Below are 20,646 nucleotides of genomic sequence, written 5' to 3' on the forward strand. Positions count from 1 at the left end.
CCGCCTATAGCAGCGGCGCTTCCCTAGGACGAAATCTCTGTTCCTACAACTCCCAGAATCCCCAGCAAAGCAGGTGATTTTTAATCCCGTCTTTCGCAGATTGCGACGCTGTTCCTTTTTCAGGGAAGCGGAAGCAGTAAATGTTAATTCAGATCATAAAAAATGGTTAGCTAAAAAATTCCAGCCCGGACACTGAAAGCACTATAGGCACAGTATTTTACAATCTTAGTAACCATTGTCAAGTCAATGCCAGGTTTCTCATGCATGCGAGAAGAAAGTCGGAGAACTCTCCTGCCATGCTATGCAACAACTTCATTCCATTTAATGTGCTGAGCTTGTTTAATTTGTTGTAGAACTTCTACCTCTTTACTTTCTGATTGATGTGGGTTTATGTTAGCTCCTGTCTTTGATGTAAACTTCTGACTTTTTCCACAGGCTGCGTACCAGCCTCAAGTATGGTGGTAATGCACCAAAGTAAACGACAGAAATAGAGCATCAAGATAAGAAAAGTGCTTCAGTTTTACTGTGGAATTTAAGCTGCTATACTGGAAGGAAGTCAACCTCCAGAATTTCAGGCCACACTTTTATTGTACTTCACTAATAAAAAATCAGTATGTATATAAAACTTAAAACCATGGTACCTTCTTTATGCACTATTTCTTTTAAAAAGCAAGTGTTCAAAAGCCTGTGCTGCTGATTCTCATGGAGCATGCATGTGTTTGCAGTTATCTAGTAATGGAGACATCATCTGTGATAAGCCTAGAATGTAGAAAAAGCAGGATAACTTTAAAAGGCAAGACCAGCTACTGATCCTCATTTGGTTTATCCTCGGCCATACTGTCAAAGTCCTTTCAGGGATGCCCATTCTTTTACCTCTTACTTTAGACACTTATAGACAGCCCATTTGCAGCACGAATATTCCAGGATGGGGAAACAAAGCTAATAGCCTCTTTCATTTGTGACAGTGTGAGACATTTTTCTCCATGAAGAAGAAGGTCAAGGAGGTAGTCCTTGGCTAGGTTCGCATAGAGGGTCAGAGAACGACCCAAATCTATGTGTAGCAAGCGTTGTCTTTGGTTGGGAGTGGTGGTGGGGTTTGGCTGGGCAACGCAATGGCAGCTTGTTGGAGAGACATGGCCCACGCGCGCACGTCATACTTTTAAAGCACTATGGTATCACTTGATAAACTTTTCCTTAAGAATTCTGGAGTCCTATTGTCTTATCGGAGCAACCGCTCTCACAGCACTTTCATAATCAGTCCCTTTCTCGTGGAAACGTTGGGAATTGTAGGTGACCAAGGAACAGAATGAGATGTAGCCTACGATCCTAAACGCACGTGTATAATTGGACTGTTAAATGCTAATGAGCACGAAGTGCAAAGTATGGTTTTGTGCTCCAAATTAACAGTTACTTGGGAAATTGGTTTTAGGGTCCTAGTGGAAAACTATGGCACTTAGAAAGATTAATATCACTACAGTATTATGATATTACTAAAAGAGTGCCCAGAACTGCTCAGGAAGCTTAGAAATCCCAAAACATTGTGATTTTTAGATGGATAGTGTAAGTTGTGAGTTTGGACCTGTCACACCAATAATTGGGTTAAGTCACACCAAAGTCACATTTTGGTCTGCTGTCTTATTTCAAAATGGCACACGGTGTCCAAATGTCAATGAAGAGTGCCGCCTCCACCTTGGGAATCCTTGTGTCAAGTTTGGTGACAATATATTGAAACTTACACCAAACTTACAGCCAAACTTACACCAAAAATAGGCAAAGTCACAATCAAAATGGTGCCTGGCAAAGACCACCCCCCACCCCTCACATACACATTGGAAATCCTCATGCTGAGTTTGGCAGCAATATATTTAGAGGCAGCCAACCCCTTTGCCAAGAAACAGATGAATTCATGTAAAAGTCACGTTTTGATCTGCCATCTTGTTTCAAAATGGCACCAGGCATCCAAACATTGACATAGACCCCCACTTGCCTCTTGGGATCATTCATGCTGAGTTTGGCAATGATATCTCGAGAGACAGCCCAACCTCTAGATAGTGTATATCTTTGGTGCATCATTTAAAATATAATGTATCATTCTGCTCACTCGCTCACAAAGAATATACAACAGAGATGGAGATGGTTTGTTCAGCATTAGCAGTAGAAGGATCATCATAGCTTTGTGAAAGCAGACTTTGATTCAGGCCTAAAGTGGACCTGCTCCTTGTACACAGCACCCATGTGTCCATAAAATAGGAGGGAGGGAGAGAGAGAGACTAATTAACAGAAACAAAAGCTGAAACAGAACTTTGCAAATACTGTAAAATCTAACTCAGAGATTTTTTATGAGTTGAATGACTGAGATAAGCAAGAAGCATGTTTAGCATTGCCTACTCCAGAGATGTCAAGTGCACTCATTTACTTCCTTTCAAGTATATAAGCAAATGGTAGTCAGCTGCCGCTGTTTAGCAAAGCAAAATGTTGGTGCAGTAATAGCACAAATCTTTATACAACTGGCACTGGGTAGCCTAGTTCTTTCTGATCGGCATCTAGAGTATTGCAGTGTGTCTTCATGTACACTGAATTTACCTGAGAGGCTAGATGCACATTGTGTTTTTTACCTCGGCTGCCACAATGAAAGGTATTTGCCTAGCAATGGAGATTATATAGTTTGCTTCCAAGCTGTCAGCAACACTTTTGTGTGGATCTCTCCCCCATCTGAGTAGATGCTTGTATGTATCATTTGTGCAATGAAGTGGGTACCTTATGATAAATAGCAACAGCACTGCTGCACTTCTGTGCAATAAACCGTTTGTAGTGTGTGTGTTTTTGTAAAAATAAGACATTTCATGGTAAGAAAAGTAATGGTGGGGAAATGTGGAACAACTGCCACTTGACAGCAATGTTGTGTAGCATCCACACAGATTTTGTGCGAACAGATCAAGATGAACACTCCATAAACAGGTTTTCTGGAAGCAACCATACAACATTACAGTTGGGCTTGCATCATGATTCCATCCCATTATTGGGTGTGCAGGTTCTGTGCCCAACTGCCAGTGTGGTTCATGCACACCTTAGAATGTAATGTGTCCTTCCGCATATAGTCCCAGGTGGGTTCTTGGAAGCCTGTTTAAACTGCATTAGCTGTGTGAGTCGGCTTTTTATGAATTCTTCCACCCACCATCCCTGGGTTCATTTTGTTCTGAAGAGGAGAGAGAAACTGCTCTGATCTCAGTGGATGAATTCACTGTGACTGTCTTAGTGGTTCATTCATCTTTTTGAACAAGGTAAGTCAGAGCACATTCTTGTGTTGGGAGAGAGGGGAATACTTGACATCTTGTGTCTTGTTTTAGAGGAGGAAAACTGGAGAACACAAGCCTATAGAGGAAGACCTGCTGCCCTCTGTACAGTATAATGAAACCCTGTCTCAGTGGTCTGGCGAAAGAGGCAGTATCGGCAATAGTCTTAGCATGGAAGAATGAGGAAACCCCAACGAAAGAACAGTGGCAAGAAAAAAAATGAGCTATGCGGAACTGCCTAAATTGACATGTAAACTGCGTGACAAGGACAATTGTGACTTCAAAGAAGAATGGGAACTTTTTACAAATTATTTAAAAAGACAACAAAATGACTTGGACTCCTTGGCAGGTTTTGAATAAACATCCACAAATTTATTAGTTGAACACATGACAAATAAGGCAAGGATATGTACAATTAATAACATGCAGAGAACAATATGCACGAAGAAATCAGAGAAGGGGAACTGAGGGAAGTCCTTGGCGGAGGAGAGGGAGGGATGGGGGGGGGAATTGTGTAATTGATTATTTGGATTGATAATTTGGTACGTTGAAAGTGTTTAATAAAAATTATTTTTTAAAAAAGAAAAGAAAGAGGCAGTATCATGTGCTATAATACCCTATTGGCCCGAATATAAGTCATATTTTTTCCTCCAAATTCTGACCGTGAAAAAGTAAAGTGTGGCTTATATTTGTGACCTTACAAAAAGCCTGGCGCAGCGTGAGGTGAGCTCCCCCCCCCCGCAGAATGTCTCTTCTTGCCCAGCAGGCCCCCACAGCTGTTAGGGAGAGGGGGGTCACACAGTGTGGGGGGCAGCCACTGGTGGGTTGGGAGTGCCCAGGCAGGCTGCTGCTGCCGCCCTACACAAACCTCTCCCCAACTGCACCGTGTAGGGTTGTCTCTTCGGGGAAGTATTGAGGCGCCTTCGGCAGCCCCCCCCCCATCATTTCCCAGTGCACTGTGCAGGTCATCTAGGGCCGCATTGTTTTGCTCAGACCACGTGGTCACTGCCATGTGTTGTCTCCCCCCCCCCCCCGAATTTTAAAGGTTTGACTTATTTAATAATAATAATAATAATAATAATAATAATAATATTTATACCCCGCCCTCCCCAGCCAAGACCAGGCTCAGGGCGGCTTATTTGTGGATGCAGCTTATATTCAGGCCAATACAGTAAGTGTTTTGAAATGATTTTATTGTCTGCCTTCCAGTCCAAAAAGGAATTCAATTTTTGTTTTGTTTTATTTTGATTTCTGATCATCTACTGAAAATGTCTCTGCTTGTTCTTGTCCTCTAGCAATTTGTCTTAACTCTTCAGTCAGTGCAACCTTTGGCACCTTGTGGAGATGAACTCCTCTTAGGAGGTTGTTCCAGTGCCTAACCCAAGTCTTGTGGTAAATGGTGTTCTGATTTTTGTTTTATCATATAGACACAGACGTTGTTTGCACACTAGCATTTGAAATGGAGGAGACACCAGAAGCTCCGGGTGCTGGTGAGGGTGCTGCCCCAGAGCCTGCTGCTGCGCCACAAGAGCCTGCTCCTGAACCAGAGGCACCCACAGACTCGGATGCTGCTCCTGGTCCAGAGGATGCTCAGCCTCCCCCAGATCCTGACGCAGGCCCCCCAGCAGATGCTGAACTCGGCGGCCCTGGGGCACCAGAGACTGCAGACTCTGGACCTGGTCCAACAGAGGAAGGAGCTAGAGAAGCTGCTGAGGATGGAGCTAGAGAGGCTGCGGAGGACGGAGGTAGAGAAGCTGTGGAGGAAGAGCCAAAAGAAGTTTCTGAACGTAGTCGACCTAGACCCCCTGGCCGTGGGCCGGCAGACGCCGCAAGCCGCAGAACATCTAAATTCCGACGGAGCACCAGTGGGGTTCAGTCTCTGCAGGAAACTCTAAAGGAAAAACAGGTTTGTGTGTCAGAGTTTGGTGTGTGTGTGTGTTTTATAAGCCCTTCCACTTAAATTTAGGCATGTATTAGTGAGATGATGCGTTATACAGTCATACCTCAGGTTACAGATGCTTCCGGGTTTTGGTGGTCGCACATGCACAGAAGCGCTAAATCACGCTTTGCACATGCGCAGAAATGTTGCAAATGCGCCTCCCGCATGGATCACGTTCGCAACCCGAGCATCCACTGTACTCAGTTGATATTATCCTGTCCAATATACTAACTAGGCACAACTGTTGGCACTCAGAAGTCTTTATGGTGGAAAAGAATATAAACAGCTGGTAGTTCAAGTGTGTTACCTGATCCCTGCATTACTACAGACAATAGAAACTGACTTAAAACTAGTAACGTTTCAAGGCAGATCCTCCAGATCCCTTCAAAGCCTCAACTAGGCAGAGCATTATCCCGTCTGCTTCTGCTGCCTCCGCTTCTCGGCTGTTTTGTCTTGAACTGACAATGGAGTTTTTTTGGCATGTTTTGAACTGGCAGGAAGTTGTTGCGTGTCAAGGTCCCCATGGCCACCCCAATAACTCACACATCACACAGAATTTTTGTTTAAGAATTTTGGCATAATTTTGGCCACAACTTTATTAAAATACAAATTTGTGAGTGGTTGCTTAGGCATTGGTTGCGACTATCTGCCCCCACCATGGGGGACAGACTGACATTCCGCACGATGCGAAAGTCAGAAGAGGGGAATACACTTGGGGGTAGCGTCGGAGCAGGGAACCTGCCCTCAGCCCTCCCCAAATGCAACCAGGAGCTCATTGCTATGGCCCGAGCCCCCTTGACAGAGTGGACAAGCAAAAGTTAGCCCCCAATTCCTTTAACGGAATCCCTTGCAGCAGCAGCATTAGAGGGGCAGGCACAGCCAATCCATACCCCTCAACCAATTTATCAACCAACCAAACCATAAACCAATGCCTAACCGCGAACCTTACAAGTTGTGACGATTTGCTACGCAGTAGGCAAAAACCAAATGGCCCCAGCCAATCAGCCAGATGGACAAAATTCCTACCAGGCCCCTGCCCCAAAGCAGACGACCCCATGACAGGCATAGCAAGGTCAAAGCGAACAACCCTATTCTAGGGAGGGAGGGACGGGCAATCTGATGCATGGGCGAAAAGAGGAAGCCGTAGCCTTGTGCAAGAAGTTTTAGCATTTCTGGCTGTCAATCAACAATTGGCAACATTAAGTTCCTCCCAACAACAAGGGAAGCCCCAATCGCATCAGTGGCCAACGATCAATTAGCCCACCCCCAACATTGGAGTGTCCTGGCGGCCCCCACCGCAACACGTGCTCTCCTTGAAGGAGAACATGCTTTGTAGTTGATCTCATATTAGCCAAATCCATTCCAGACTGTGCCAAGAGTTTGCCCTTCCGCAACCATAATGTAGTTTCAGGCTCTCAACCATTGTTCTTTTATTTTTATTGTTTCAGAGACAGAGTAATGGAGAAATTCTCAGGTATACAAAAATGAAAGTGTAGCAGTAGAGCAGGTGGTGGGATGGACCTCAGACCAAATGTGGCCTTCCAGTCCTCTCTATCTGGCTTTCAGAGCTGTTACCAATCCACGTTAAATTTGCACCCTAAATGTTTCTGCTTGGCTGTAACGTGCCTGAGCTCCCACAGTGCCTCTTGCTTGCCTGGAAGGATACAGAGGGGTGTGTGAGTGTGCATGGAAACTAACTTACTGTAGAAAGGTACAATTTACATTTGTTGAGCCACCCCCTGTCACTTATATCCCAACCCACCATTGACATGTGGCCCTCAAGAGGCTATCCAGAGGGCAATATAGCCCCCCCACGCTGTATTAGATAGAATCAGTTTACGGAAAAGTTTTAAATATGCTCTTTATTTATTTGCTTATGTATACAGCACTACCCAGAGGGGTTGACAATACAGAAAAGTATGCAAGAGAGACAACTGAGGAAGGTGGAGGGGAATGGAGTCAGCACGACAGGAGGCGGGGGGAGAGATGTGATTATTATAATTACACATACTAAGGTGTAATTGCAGTATGGTTATGGGACCTGGGAAACAAAGGATTCACAGGAAAAAGAAGAAGTCAGAATTGCATTATTTCTTAACACATTTTCTTTCCATTAGGCACGATTTAAAGAAGCCAGGGAAGGCCGGAAAATGAAAGTTAATGCCGCATATAAATATATATTTGAAATTCTGTCAGACAGACTTGGACTAGACGTCGTAACTGTGGAAGAGCTAATTTTAGACGGCCCAACAGTGAGTCTGCTTTACAGATGTTGCTTTTACAGTTAATATTTTTTTAAAGCCTCGCTCACTAAATGCTCAGTCCTCTTAATGTCAACACATTCATCTCTTAAGCCAGAGGTTTTCAACCTTTTGGTGTCCACGGCACCCTTGACCAACTACACTCTTTCTGTGGCACCCCTGTGGGACTCAGGAGTCCAGTAGTGTCACCCCTTGCGTGTAGAGCTGGCAACCTCTCACCCTTTTTCGAACATACTCCCTTGTGGAGTGTTCCCTCAGCTTCCTCTCTTCCCCCCTCTCCTTGGGAGTGCTCTGGGCAACTGCAGCTGCTGTCCCTCGTCTCTGAGCTGACCCCCTTGCCCCAAAGAGAGGTGCCTCCTCCCACTGCCCCATAGGGGCCTGGGAAGCACCCCTTGGCCAGCCCCAGAGGCACCATTCGCCTGGGGAGCTTGTAGCCAGGGCTGCTGCAACAAACAGCTGTGCAAACCTTTGGGAGGCAGAGATGTGAAAGGGCATCAGAAAGAGGGCTAGAGTTGCCCACAGCACCCCTGACCATCATTCAAGGCACCCCAGGGTGCCATGGCACACTGGATGAAACCACTGTCTTAAGTTTATACAAGCTTATTAGCATCAGATTCACGATAACCATCGCATAGTACCAATAGGAGACCCATGCTTCTTCCAGGTCAGATTTCCTGTTGGTTGCAAATTGCACAGAGGATGCAGCTCAGATGAATTTGGGATAGTCCCAAGAGCTCAAGTGTATGGTCAATTCTAGTGACTCGCAACGTTCACTAAATTGAGGAGCAGGGCTACTGAGCTCTTGCAATGCTCTTCCTGAAGTGCTTGGGGACAGAGTGCAGAGGTCTCAACTTTGTCCCTTACATGTCTGTGTGGTGTGTGTGCATGTGGTGGGATTAGTAGCTGTGAGAGGAGTAGGCAAAAAGGGAAATGGGGACAGAGAAAAAGGGAAATTCTCTCTTAGAGATCATTAACTATTAAACAGCCAGTGTCATGATGCAGTTATACTTCATGTGTTAATTTAACATTGTGAGAAAGAGGGAAAACAAACCTTCATGTTAACTGGTCTACTGATTTTAGGGAATCCATGCTGGAATCTTCCAATTGTTTTGTTGCCTGGGTGGAAGGTGGGGTGGTATTTCGGCCCCCTGTCCCGCTTTTCCTTTAATTTACTTCAAGCATGTCATCACCAGGCTAGCATAACTGGAGATCTTGGGGACTAGACCCTTCTGTGGATTCAAAGTCATCAGTGCACCGTCAAAAAGCACCCATTCCACAAGCCACTACCCACTTGAGCAGAGTTGAGGCCACACTAGCAGTGCATCTATCCATTGACAGAGGCCAGTGGAGAGATGGTTGCATTGCCACCCTAGCTCCTCCAGCTAACAGCATCGTAGGTAAAGATTGCCCTATAAGTCAGGATCTGCCCACACTTCTGGAGATGATTAAATGTGGAATAAAATTAGAATAAGAGGTGATATACAGTGTTAGTCATACTCAAGATTTGACCAGTTGACACCAATGGTCTTAACTTAAGACTATAGATTTCAAGGAATCTACTCTATGATGACCTAGGCTGTGTGTATACCATACATTGAAAGCTGCCCCTCCACCCAAAAGAGAATCCTGGGAAGTTAACCCAACACAGAGCTCCAATTCTCAGCACCCTTAGCAAACTACAGTTCCCAGGATTCTTTTTTGGGGGCGGCGGCGGATGTGCATTCACTTTGCTTTAAATGCATGCAATATACACAGTCTTAGTTGCATATGCCTTAAAGTTTTGTTTTGTTTACAAAATTAAAGTAAGAAGAAAACCACACATACGGCAAAGTAGCTGCTGGAAATGCTTCTGAAAAAGACAAAGACAGCTTGCATTTTTCTTTCAGTGTTGATGAAAATGTTTGGTAACTCACTATGTAATCTCTTACTAAGCAAGGTTGCTTTCTTTTAAATAAAAATAATTCAGCGTTTTGGCAAGATGTTGACTTTGAAACACCTTTTTTCATTTCAACAGTTACAAGCATTTGACAGTTTTTTGGTCAAAGGAGGAAGCAGAACACTGAAGTTCATTTATCAGGAGGGTGAAGCTCCTGGTCTCGGTAAATGTTAGCAATTATTTTGTTTAACCTTCCATCTCAAGTGAAATTGAGAAATTCTTTTCGTCACACTGGATCAAGTAATAAACTTCTGTAAATCATGAGGCCACGGTATAAGCAAAGAGGCTGTAAAATATTGAGTTTTGATATTGCCTCCAGCCGTTAGGTAGTAGTACTACACAATTTGGCTTCAATTGGCTCTTTTAGCTAGTATGACATCCAAAATTAATCCCTGGATTTCTAATATAAAAGGCTGCCATATTTCTTTTTACTTCTACAGCCGGCCTAACCGGGAACCTGTCTATCATCATTATTAATAAAAAAATACAGTTGATAACAATTCAAGTGCTAGTTATTACCCATAATGCCAAAAAATGTAGGTTTAGTGCTATATTTGAAAGACCATCTCTTCCCTTGTAAAATTGTACACTTAGAGCTTTTATAATTAGTGGCCTTTGCCTTGCCTCTGGTTGGCTGGGCCAAGGATGAGCCTTTTCATTTGCAGTGCCCAAGTTGTGGAACCAGGAGCCCAATTGACCATCTTTACTGGCATTCTTGCATGGTACCAAAATCTTTTTGTCTTGGTTTCCACATCACAAGAAACCACACAAGAAACCAAACAAATCTATGCTGCATATATTGCAATAAATTATCAAACGTGACTGCAGCATAGGATGGGCTCATGGCAGTAACTAGATCACTTTATGCATCATTGCAGCTGATAGCATTTTTCAGGTAAAAGTGAGACATTATGGTGGTTAAAAAGGTGCTTTTTTGTTTTCAGAGTGTGGTAGAACAATTCCAGGAGTGCTGAAAGGAACCAAAATGATGAAGTTGTACGTACACGAATCTCCAGACAAATTCAAAGGGCTGTGTTTATTTTTTGTACGTGCCAGGAATGACACTGCCGTGAATGTCAAAACTATGCATGAGGTATTCTCACCACCATCATTTGCAGCACATCTATCAGATAGGCAAGGGCAGTGGAAGGGGGGGAGAGGTTCCATAAATGGTAGGGACTTCTGGGAGGGTGAAATACATTTCTCTGTGGAGACCCAGTTTTAGGTCCCTTTTGGTTAAGACTAGGCAAGAGGATACGATGGAAGGAGGGAGTTTTCCTCTCAACACATTTGGAGGCAGGTGAGAGAGGATTATTAATTTTAGAACCCTCAAAGACTGTTGCATAACTGATTTTTGTGCTTTTGACTTCTAATACCTATCTTAATGCTTGATTTTCAAGGACATATACTTTTCAGTACTGGAAGGAAGTGAAGGGCTCCTGCTTGGGATCAAGAATATCCTTGCAAATCTTTTTCTGCCATCTGTCCTTGCCACAAATAATTGGGGCGCTTTGAATCAAACCAAGCAGGGAGAGTTTGAAAAACAGGCTTTCACTGAGACGCTGAACAGATATATGGCATTTTTGGATGGTAAGAACTACCGTGAGAAAGGAATGAGCTCAATTAATCTCAGACATTTGATTTTGAAGTATTATGCCATTTGTGTGTTTATAAGAGGGATTCTGTCCTAATTCATGAGGTGCATGACGAATCTGTGCATGCTTACTCATTTAACAAGTGAAAGTTCACTTGCTGAGAGAGTGAAATGAGAAGGTGTCATGGAATGCTCACAGAACACACTAGACAGGAATTTAGACGAGAACTGTATTGTCGGTCTCTGACAAAAACAGAACAGCAGCAGGAAACTTCTTACCCCACCCGCATACAACTAAGTCCATTGCTGCCCAGCAACTAAATGGCAATGTCCACAGAGCAATTGTGCATCTCTAGATCCTTTCTTCATGAGGATTACCTATGTCAAATCAGGGTGGGGATATATTTTTGTTAGGTTTTGAAACAAATACCTCCTAAGACACTGTGTGCCTCTTTGTCTGTCTCGAACACCCAGCCTTTAGCACTGTGTCTTATTCCCATCAACCATGGGCTTTCAGCCTGAGTCTCTGGACTCAGTGAGGTCTAAGGGTGGGTGTCCTGGTGAACTGGTGAGCCAACTCCCCCTGGTCCCAGCATGTACTAAGGACTGTACTGTGGGGTTCTCCCTTTCCTCTTCCAAGAAGATAATGTCTGATTAAGGCTACAGGAGCCTGCAGGTCCTAACAAAGTACCTCTTGTATTACCACCAGAGGCATGTTTCTATGATGTGTTTCTTACACTGTAAAACAAGTCCCAACACTTAACCAAGTACTCAAGACAGCTGACTCTACGGATCAGTCCAGTTCAACAAAGCCCTGTGAAAGCAAGTTCAGAGTCTGTGGCCTTTTGTAGAATCATAGCATTGTAGAGTTGGAAGGGACCACAAGGCCCATCTAGTCCAACCCCCTGCAATGCCAGGATCTCAGCTAAAGCACCCAAAGATGTGCCTTTAGTCTGCACACCTTGTTTGGCACTGAGAGAACCCTGCCAGACATGGGCACACACACTCTACTGTATCTTTAAAACAGAATTCTGCCAAATTCCCTTGCACTGCGATTCCCATGCGCCTATCAACCAGCTGGTTGTTTGGTGCTTGGGAATCACAGCACAAGGGCCTCTTATAGGTGGATGGAGCAAGTCATCTGGCCATCATCTGACATAATAATGACAGCAGGTGTTTGACAGGTTGGTCGTCCTGCCCATCTGTCAAAGTTGGCATGCAGGGATGGGGCTAAAATCTAGTAAGCTGTAGATAGCAGTGATTAAAGGTACCTCTTAACATCAGAGAATCTGTGTCTCATCAAAGCAGCATGAATCATAATATAGCAAATAAAAATAACACAAATCTCATGAAGGAAGACATAACACATATTTTGTATGTCATTTTTGATAGACTATTATATTAATCAAAGAAGGCTGTTACAAAGTTATCATAAAATTATGTGACTATAGATATATTAAATATTTATCAAAATATGTTCTGCTTTGATAAGGAAAGCCACAGGCACACAGTATCTTAGCTTTCATATAAAAATATTGCCATGGTTGAATTCTCTGCTGTAAGAAGCCATTTGGACTTATTATGTACATTAATGTCATGCACTATAGCTTCTAAGTGCTGTGACATTTCAGTGAAGTGCATCTTTTGATAGCACAATCTAGAAAACACTGGAGCCTAACTCAGCACAGCAATGTGACTGTTTCACACTGTGAAACTATTTTTTTTCTCTGAGTAATGCAAGGCTAGGAAAATTATTGTTGCATGTTTAATTGAATTTTGGGCTCCCTTCTGCCTGCTCATCTTCAAAACACCTCTGGGCCCCCTGCTCCATGCATTTTTCTATTGAGGTTTGTGAGGAGCAGCTACCTGTTGCCACTCAAGGGCAGAGAGGACACTTGCTTAACTCGTATGCAAAATGCATATAGGTCTTCTCTTGAAATGGAACACTTTTTATAGATCAAATGGTAGAGTCTGAGTACATTATCTATGTTGGGTTGGATCCTCAGTCTAGGAGGACAGGGGGTCGGGAGCGTCTCCCCCCCCCCCCAGTCCAATGTCTTGCAGCATAAATTAATAACACAGAGTCTTCTTCAGCAAAAGAATAAAAGCTTTACTGAGTTAAAATAAACTTGTTTGCAAATAACAGCATAGTGAACAGAAGATTAAACTACAGTGGTACCTCTGGTGGCGAACAGGATCCGTTCTGGAGGCCTGTTCACAACATGAAAAGAGTGCAACCCACAGTGGCGCATCTGCGCATGCGTGGGTTGCGATGTGCCACTTTTGCGCATGCCCGTGACGTCATTTCGCGCTTCTGTGCATGCGCAAGCGGCAAAACCCGGAGGTAACCCTTTCCGGTACTTCCGGGTCGCCATGGGACGTAACCTGAAAGAACGTAACATGAAGCAGACGTAACATGAGGTATGACTGTAGCTTCAGAGCATACACAGAGTTACTGAGTCACACAGAGGCATGATGCACCAACAGTCTCCACCACTGAGCACAGGCTCCGCAGATCATAGGCTCCACCCCACCACCTGAATCTGCCTGCAAGCAGATACAATATTTATACAGAGAATGTATCATCCTCAAGATGAATCACAGTGATTCAGCATGTCCAAATGATTCTGCAGCTTTTCAGCATTTTACAACATTTCTAGACTCCTTTACTGCTTCCGCTCTCAAATATCTTTGTCACATCCAAGGAGTCGGGTATCCCATCAAAGGGATGGGTCTTTGTGGGTGTGTGCCTCTGTCCAGACACCCAGATGAGAGCTGATGGACCATAGCACCCCCAAAATGGTGATCTTGGGGGTGGGAGTTGCCCCAATTTGATGTACATCATAAGATGATCATTAACCCTGCCAAATAATCAACACGCAGATGGGTTGATTGATTCAGGATACACACCCAATGCTTGTGCCAAAAGATGCTGACATCTGTAATCAATTAAGTTGTGGCCTGTTTATATTCCAGTTTGTTGTCTTGTGTTTATTGCAACTTCACCATGCCTCACCCCTGCTGTCCATTACTTCAATGCACCTGGGCCCACAACGTTCTCTGTTATTTATTTTAGGTGCAAGAGTGAGCATTGAAGGGACAGTACAGCTGAAAAAAATAGATTATATTGACTTCAGTAAATTCCAGTCTTTTGAGCAAGTGACAGCAGCAGCTGCTAATCCTGATACGGTTCATCAATTAGAGGAAGTGCTTATGATATGGTATAAGCAAATTGAGCAAGTAAGTTTCTTTTTGTATTTTAGCTATGAAGAACCAGGAATTCTCCAGTATATATGGAGCACTGTAAATGCCATGTTTATATGTGTATTACATTTACTTGGAAAAACTGCAAGGCGATGTGAAATTCAATGGCTACGTTCTATACATAGTTTAAAACAAAACATTGTTTAGAAATCATATCTTGTATTTTTATATTGTTGTGCTTCTTATTCTATTTTACATTGTCATGATTGTTTTACTGAAGGGCAGCCTAAAAAGGGAAGGGAAGCCTGGAAATGTTTAAAATAAAATATAATAATTAATTGGCAGGAACTTGCTTTGGCAGCTTCCACAGCCAAAGACACAGATTGCTATTCATAAACGTGACTTGCATATTTCATTCTTGAAAATGTTGTAACTTGGGTGTGTGTGTTTTGAACATGGCTGGTTCCCCTTTGCACCCCCAAACAGTTTCTTTGGATTGTCAGCTATTGCCATTTCCACATGGCATTTTCTTGTGGACTTGTGCTGTGCACACATTGCCCGCTTAAAATGCAGCAAGGTGGTTCTTTTTCCTAACTTGGATAGTGTCAGTATCTCAGCCCACAGGCAGAGGTACCTGGCCTCCCCCGAGGCAATTGAGCGAGATACTGTGTGTTTACCGTCCGTCTGCGACCCCCGGCAGGCTAGGTAAACAAACCGGTGATCCTCCTCAAACGTGAGCAGGACACACCCTCCTCCTTCCTCCCTCCCTGCATTCTCCCAGGGAGGGGAAATGAGACAGACAGGAGTCCTCTCTACATGTTTTATTCCTGTCATTCAACAGTACATAGAAATGTGACTGTTCCCTTCAGACTCCATCAGAAGAGTCACACACTCCTCCCCTGTACTTCCAGTACAGGTCAGATGACACACTGAGCTAACATCCGGTGCTCAGTACAGAGAATAGGCTCCACCTTTTCCCCAACAGCACATCTGCAAAACACAAACTCCTGTTTTGCATTCCAGCCATCTGGAGCTGGCTTTTGCCTTGGTGCTTTTTCCTGAGCCGGCTTGCGGGAAAATGCATCAAAACACATTTCATAGGAAATAACAGGATAGAACAGCAACGGAAAGCACATTGGTTGCAGAATATTGTTTGCACATGCATGCAGGTTTTTGCGGCAGCATCGACCGGACATTGTCTTCATCAAAACGCTGCCTCATATTATTTAATCTGGATCTACTGTTTGTTTGGGAAATCCAATAAATAAATAAATAAATAAATAAATAAAGTAAATCCATATTAAATTGGGGGGAGTGGGAGGGGGATATGGGCTGGAATTTTGTTGAGTACAACATTACGTATTTACGAGCAGCATGGCATCCACAATAAGCTGCATTTGAATTAAGTTATCTCGATATCAGCAGGTGTGAATGAGTATGACAGTTTAGTTATATTTACTAATGAAAATGCATAAATAAAGACTATTGGTGGGGGGGACGACAGGAGTAAGGACGGAGAAAACAATGTGCAAGTTAAATTAGAAAAGCTGAATTTCATCCAGTTTGCACCCATCAGCATCCGTGACCAGCCCTTATGTTTCTGTTGAAGGAAATGGAATATTGACAGGGCTTATAATGGCTATGTAGAATGTGAAATTTATGACCAAGTGGTAAGCTCTTTCTGTATACGTAACACTCCTTCATTTCAGGTTTTGATTGAGAGTGAACAGATGAGAAAGGAAGCTGATGACTCGGGTCCTCTGACCGAACTAGAACACTGGAAGCGTATGTCTGCTAAGTTTAATTTTATTATTGAACAGATCAAAGGACAAAATTGCAAGGCTGTCATAAATGTCCTAAATGTTGCACGCTCCAAAATAATAAAGGTAATTCTAATTTATTCTTTAATAAGAAATTATTTCATTGCTTTAAAATGTATGTGTGTATGTTATAAAATGTATGTGTGTATGTTATGTGTATAAAGCTGTGGCATCCCTTTGTCACAGCTATTATTATTATTATTATTATTATTATTATACCCATCTTTTACTCTAAGGTCCTAGGGTGGGTTAGAATAATTTAAAATGCTGCACAGTATTAAAAACAGTTTAGAACAATTGGCAATCACAAAAATAGGGTGAGTCCTAAAATAAGCATCTCAAAGGCCACGTATGCCACATATGTCAGACTATATTTTATCAAACCAATTTAATGAATTCAGAGTAACTGCCACTGCCTGGTTTAGTTCTGTAACTAGCGTTGCAACCCTTCCCAGGAGCATAGACGCAAAAGGTTCCTTTGCCACCATTTAGCTACAATTTTAAAAATCTGTTATGTTTATTGCATTAATGTACAGCAGAGTGATTATATCAACCGGCATGATAATTTACAATGTGACCTCTATACAGGATTGGTAGGCATAGTTTCATTCCATGTGATGTGGGACTTACTCACGGGGAGAGGGAGAGGGGAGGGGCTGCTGTTGCACAATGATGCCAGGTATGTAAGACCTCTCCCACCATCCCCATGCCCTGGAAGGAAAGGTAAAAATCTCAAATGTACACACCTGGGCTTTCCTATGAATCCAACAAGTCTACAGTTCTCAAGTCACAAAGAAGCTGGCATGGAGGAAAACACATTAAACAGCAGCATTTCACAAGAAACTACAGAAAACCCTTGAATTGTGGCTAACGCCATGTGTACACAAATTCATAAACTAGCAGTAGGAGCACTGGAGTCAGAGTAAATGTTAATGTGTACATAGCTATGACAAACATAAGACTCTCCCAGAGTCCAGCTTTCTATCTACTGTGTTAAAGCAGCTTCTATTGGCATGAGATAAATTCTAGAAAATAATTTATAGGAGAAAATGTTGTTAACTAGCATGTATTGGGGGGGGGGAGGTTTTCAGAGTATATTTTGTCAGTGTGGTTTGAATGTAATTCAATTTCTACTTTGTGAATTTTTCACATTTTATGTTGTTACACTAACCTGTTCCATAATTTTTTACTCTAGCTGTGGAGAGAATTGGATGCCAGAATAACAGATACAGCAAATGAATCAAAAGATAATGTGAGGTATTTGTACACCCTTGAAAAAGTTTGCCAGCCACTTTATAACTATGATTTAGTAAGTACTGTTGTTTTTTTTAATTCATATAATGTTACATTTCTCATTAGACTTGCATGTAATGAATGCCTTTAGAATGTGTGTCAAAAAGCAATACATATAAAACTGAGCATATTTAAACACCACCCAGACCGTATTTTTTTAACCACAAAGTTACCTTTAGGGCTAGCTATCCAAACAAAATATAGCAACACAACTTAGAAAGGCTTGGTGGTGGTGTAGAATGGAAAGATTTGCAAAGGCTAAGCTGTAAGCAGCAGTCTGAGATGAACTGGGAGCTAGTTAGGGGTGGGGTGCATGTGTGTTGTCAGAGTCAAGGGATGAAGCCAGAAGAGGTATTGTCCAAAGAACAAGTCCTGACTGAAGGACAAACCAGGAGGTGGGACTAAAGATGACAGGAGAGGAAGGACAAACCTGGAAGCAAAACCAAAGAACAGGCCACAAGGTCATTTCCCCCAGGCTCTGCTCACCTGGCCTACACCAGGCATCATATCTAACATCAGGTGTGGGGCAGGTAAAGCCAAAAGTGGGCTTTGCAGGCAGCACTGAAAAGCTGATGGGTGGTACATGCAAACCTCTTCGCCTTTGTGTATGTGGTTTGGTTTCAAGTGACCCAAGCAAAGGAAGCTCTCTTCTGAAGTTGGGATTCACATACTGGTCAGCTGATTGGCAGTGCCTGCAAACCCCTGAGCCTTTTGCCCACGCACTTTGATTCCAAGCTGGTAAGGGAAAAGGCTTCACTTGACATCATTGTGGTATCAGGTGATTGACATGCAGGTGGTTCTGCCCATCTGTCAAAGTGGCCTGTGGAGGTTGGAGGAGGATCCTGCCCACCAGTGGGATGAGCTTCCTCACGTGTGCCAAAGAGCAAGCCAGAGGTCAGGATTAAAGAACAGCCAAAGGATACAGGAATGCATCAAAGTTGAATTGGAAGATGAAACCCTTTTTACACCTTCTGTCCAGCTGGATGCAGTGGGCAGCCTGGGTGTGCAGACTCAGTTCAAGGCCTGAGATTATTTCACTGCCTAGGTGGGTGCTACCACTGATAGTTCGGTGTCTCACTACAAGTGGCAGCTGCACACAGATACCAAGGCTGTCCAAGTTCAACCTCTCCTGCGAGCTCTCCAAGATGAGAGGATACTGCATAATATAAACACGCTGCTTTCTATCATGCCTTTTCTTATTATCTGCATGGTGCTTTCAGTCATGTTTTATGCAAAGGTGAGAAAATGGCCCACCACTATGGTATGACTGAAGGGCACTAGCGGACAAATGTAGCAAGAAACTCATTCATTTAATGTCTTGGGAAATAATTTTAGTGGTAGGGGTTGAAGCTGATTTCCCCAACTGAGGCTGAAATTACTGCTTTAAGATGTGAAAGGTGACAAATAAGCCGGTAAATAAGGTGTATTCTGTTGAGCTTTAACGACCATTCAGAGCTCTCCCCTTGCCTCCATTAATGATCATTATTACTATTCAAAAGTTGCTTTCCTACTTCACATTTTACCACACACCTGTCAGCCATGAAGTTTCTCTGATTACCAGCCCATACAACCCTGGGACTACACTTGAACTGCCCCAATGGAACATGGTGATGAGTTTTTGATTTTCTTCCGGATGTAATCCTATTATTTCATATCTGAAGAGTCAATGCCACATTTTGAGTGAGGGCAGTGCTGTTAACATTGAGAAATAGTTGCTTCCCTGAGTTGTTGAATACTATTTTGGGCTCCATTCAGATGTAACCCTACGTCATAAACCATGGTGAAGCAAATCAGTTTGTGCTGGTGCACACAGACAGAGTTCTCCTGCTTTGGTTCCTCTCTTCCTCCAGAAGGGAAACAAACCACAGAGTCAGCGATTGCCTTAGCATGCTGTCTGAACCACAAGTTTTATTTCATTCCAAACAAATCATGATCTGAACCTAGGGTTGTTCTTGGCTTCTTGGTTGTGATTTGTTTGGGAGAAATAAACCCACAAACACTAGGTAGGAGCAAAGCAGGGATGCACAAACTGCACACACCAGCACATGACAAAAGCAGCTTACTGGGTGAAGCAGAGCAACTACACCATCTTCCTGGCAAGCAGGTTGCTATTGTTTACTAGGAGGGAGAGGAATGAAGCAGCGCGGAGGTCAGTGTGGTGCCTGTGTGCCAAATTAGCTCTGCTGATGCATTTGTGAATTAGCAGTGCATCTGAGCACAACCTTTATGTAAATAGGGCAGTGGCCATTATCCTGAAACATGAAGGTCTGGGGGATGGAGCATCAGTGGTGATGGCAGAAGGGAGGAACCGAGTCCAGCAGTACACATTGCACATGCAGAGGATACACACAGAGCTCTCCAGTACTTCTCTGTTCAGTTATTTAGCCCGTTCACAAGAGAGACACCTGTTTCCTGCTTTTCAGCCCCGCAGCTGGTAGTTTAAAGCATCTTGTCTCACATCATGAATTTATCTAATTCTACAAAATGTTTGTTTTAGGTTTCCATGGCCCACGGAATACAGAACTTGATTAACGCTATCCGAATGATTCATAGTGTTTCAAGATACTATAACACTTCTGAGAGAATGACGTCACTGTTTATAAAAGTAGGTGGAGATGTGTATGTAAATTTAAAGGAGCAGATTTTTCCCCAGAATGCAAAATGAGAGAATCAGGTGCTTTGCATAAAGTAATCCCACACACTCTAGCCAACTGAGCTAACTGCCAAACCCTCTTTGCCAGTTGTCCGCTTGCTTGCTCATTCTCCCTCCTCCTTGGTGCTGAACTTCCTTATATTGCATTATGGTTGTGGTAAGTCAGATCTTTCCATTTACAGCACGTGTTTCATGGAGAAGAGGGAGAGAGAGACAGAGAGTGGGTGTCTCAGGAAGATGGCACAGAAGTCAGGGAAGAGACGGGAATAGAGATGCATGGGAGAAAAGCTGCGGGTGGAAGAGAGTAAATGTGTCTCATATGTTGACGGGGGAAGTAGTTACACTTCATCCTTGTCCTTTCCCTCCATAACATGGGGTCTCTTCCATGGCTGCTCTTTCCACAGAAGATGGCTCATGCAATTTCCCTTCAGAATAAAAATTTGCTTGTGCCACACCTAATTTTTTAGTGATAAGAAATACCTTGGGAAACAAAAAGAAACAACTCATAGCAGTGCTTGATTTATAACACAGAATGCAGCTACTTCATAATATGATTGTGGGGCATCCAGAAAGGATAAAACAATAGCATGTTTATTGTAATAATGTATTATTCTCAAAATAACAAGTATTATTCTCAGTATATAATGATAACC

At 43.2% G+C, this 20,646-nt stretch overlaps 1 protein-coding gene across 1 annotated transcript in view; it reads left to right on the forward strand.

Annotated features, from left to right (window-relative positions):
* Nucleotides 1–3,151: 3,151 nt before the first annotated feature.
* The window catches only part of DNAH8 (dynein axonemal heavy chain 8), a 138,772-nt gene continuing 121,277 nt past the window's right edge, over nt 3,152–20,646 (forward strand). The window contains 10 exon segments of the mRNA XM_081000066.1: nt 3,152–3,281; nt 4,721–5,199; nt 7,350–7,484; nt 9,508–9,592; nt 10,374–10,522; nt 10,830–11,019; nt 14,100–14,263; nt 15,937–16,113; nt 17,243–17,356; nt 19,838–19,945. Coding sequence (XP_080856192.1) covers nt 4,753–5,199; nt 7,350–7,484; nt 9,508–9,592; nt 10,374–10,522; nt 10,830–11,019; nt 14,100–14,263; nt 15,937–16,113; nt 17,243–17,356; nt 19,838–19,945 — 1,569 coding nt within the window. The 5' untranslated portion in view covers nt 3,152–3,281; nt 4,721–4,752.

Source organism: Podarcis pityusensis, assembly GCF_964106645.2.
Source record: "Podarcis pityusensis genome assembly, chromosome: 3".
NCBI classification, from domain to species: Eukaryota; Metazoa; Chordata; class Lepidosauria; order Squamata; family Lacertidae; genus Podarcis; species Podarcis pityusensis.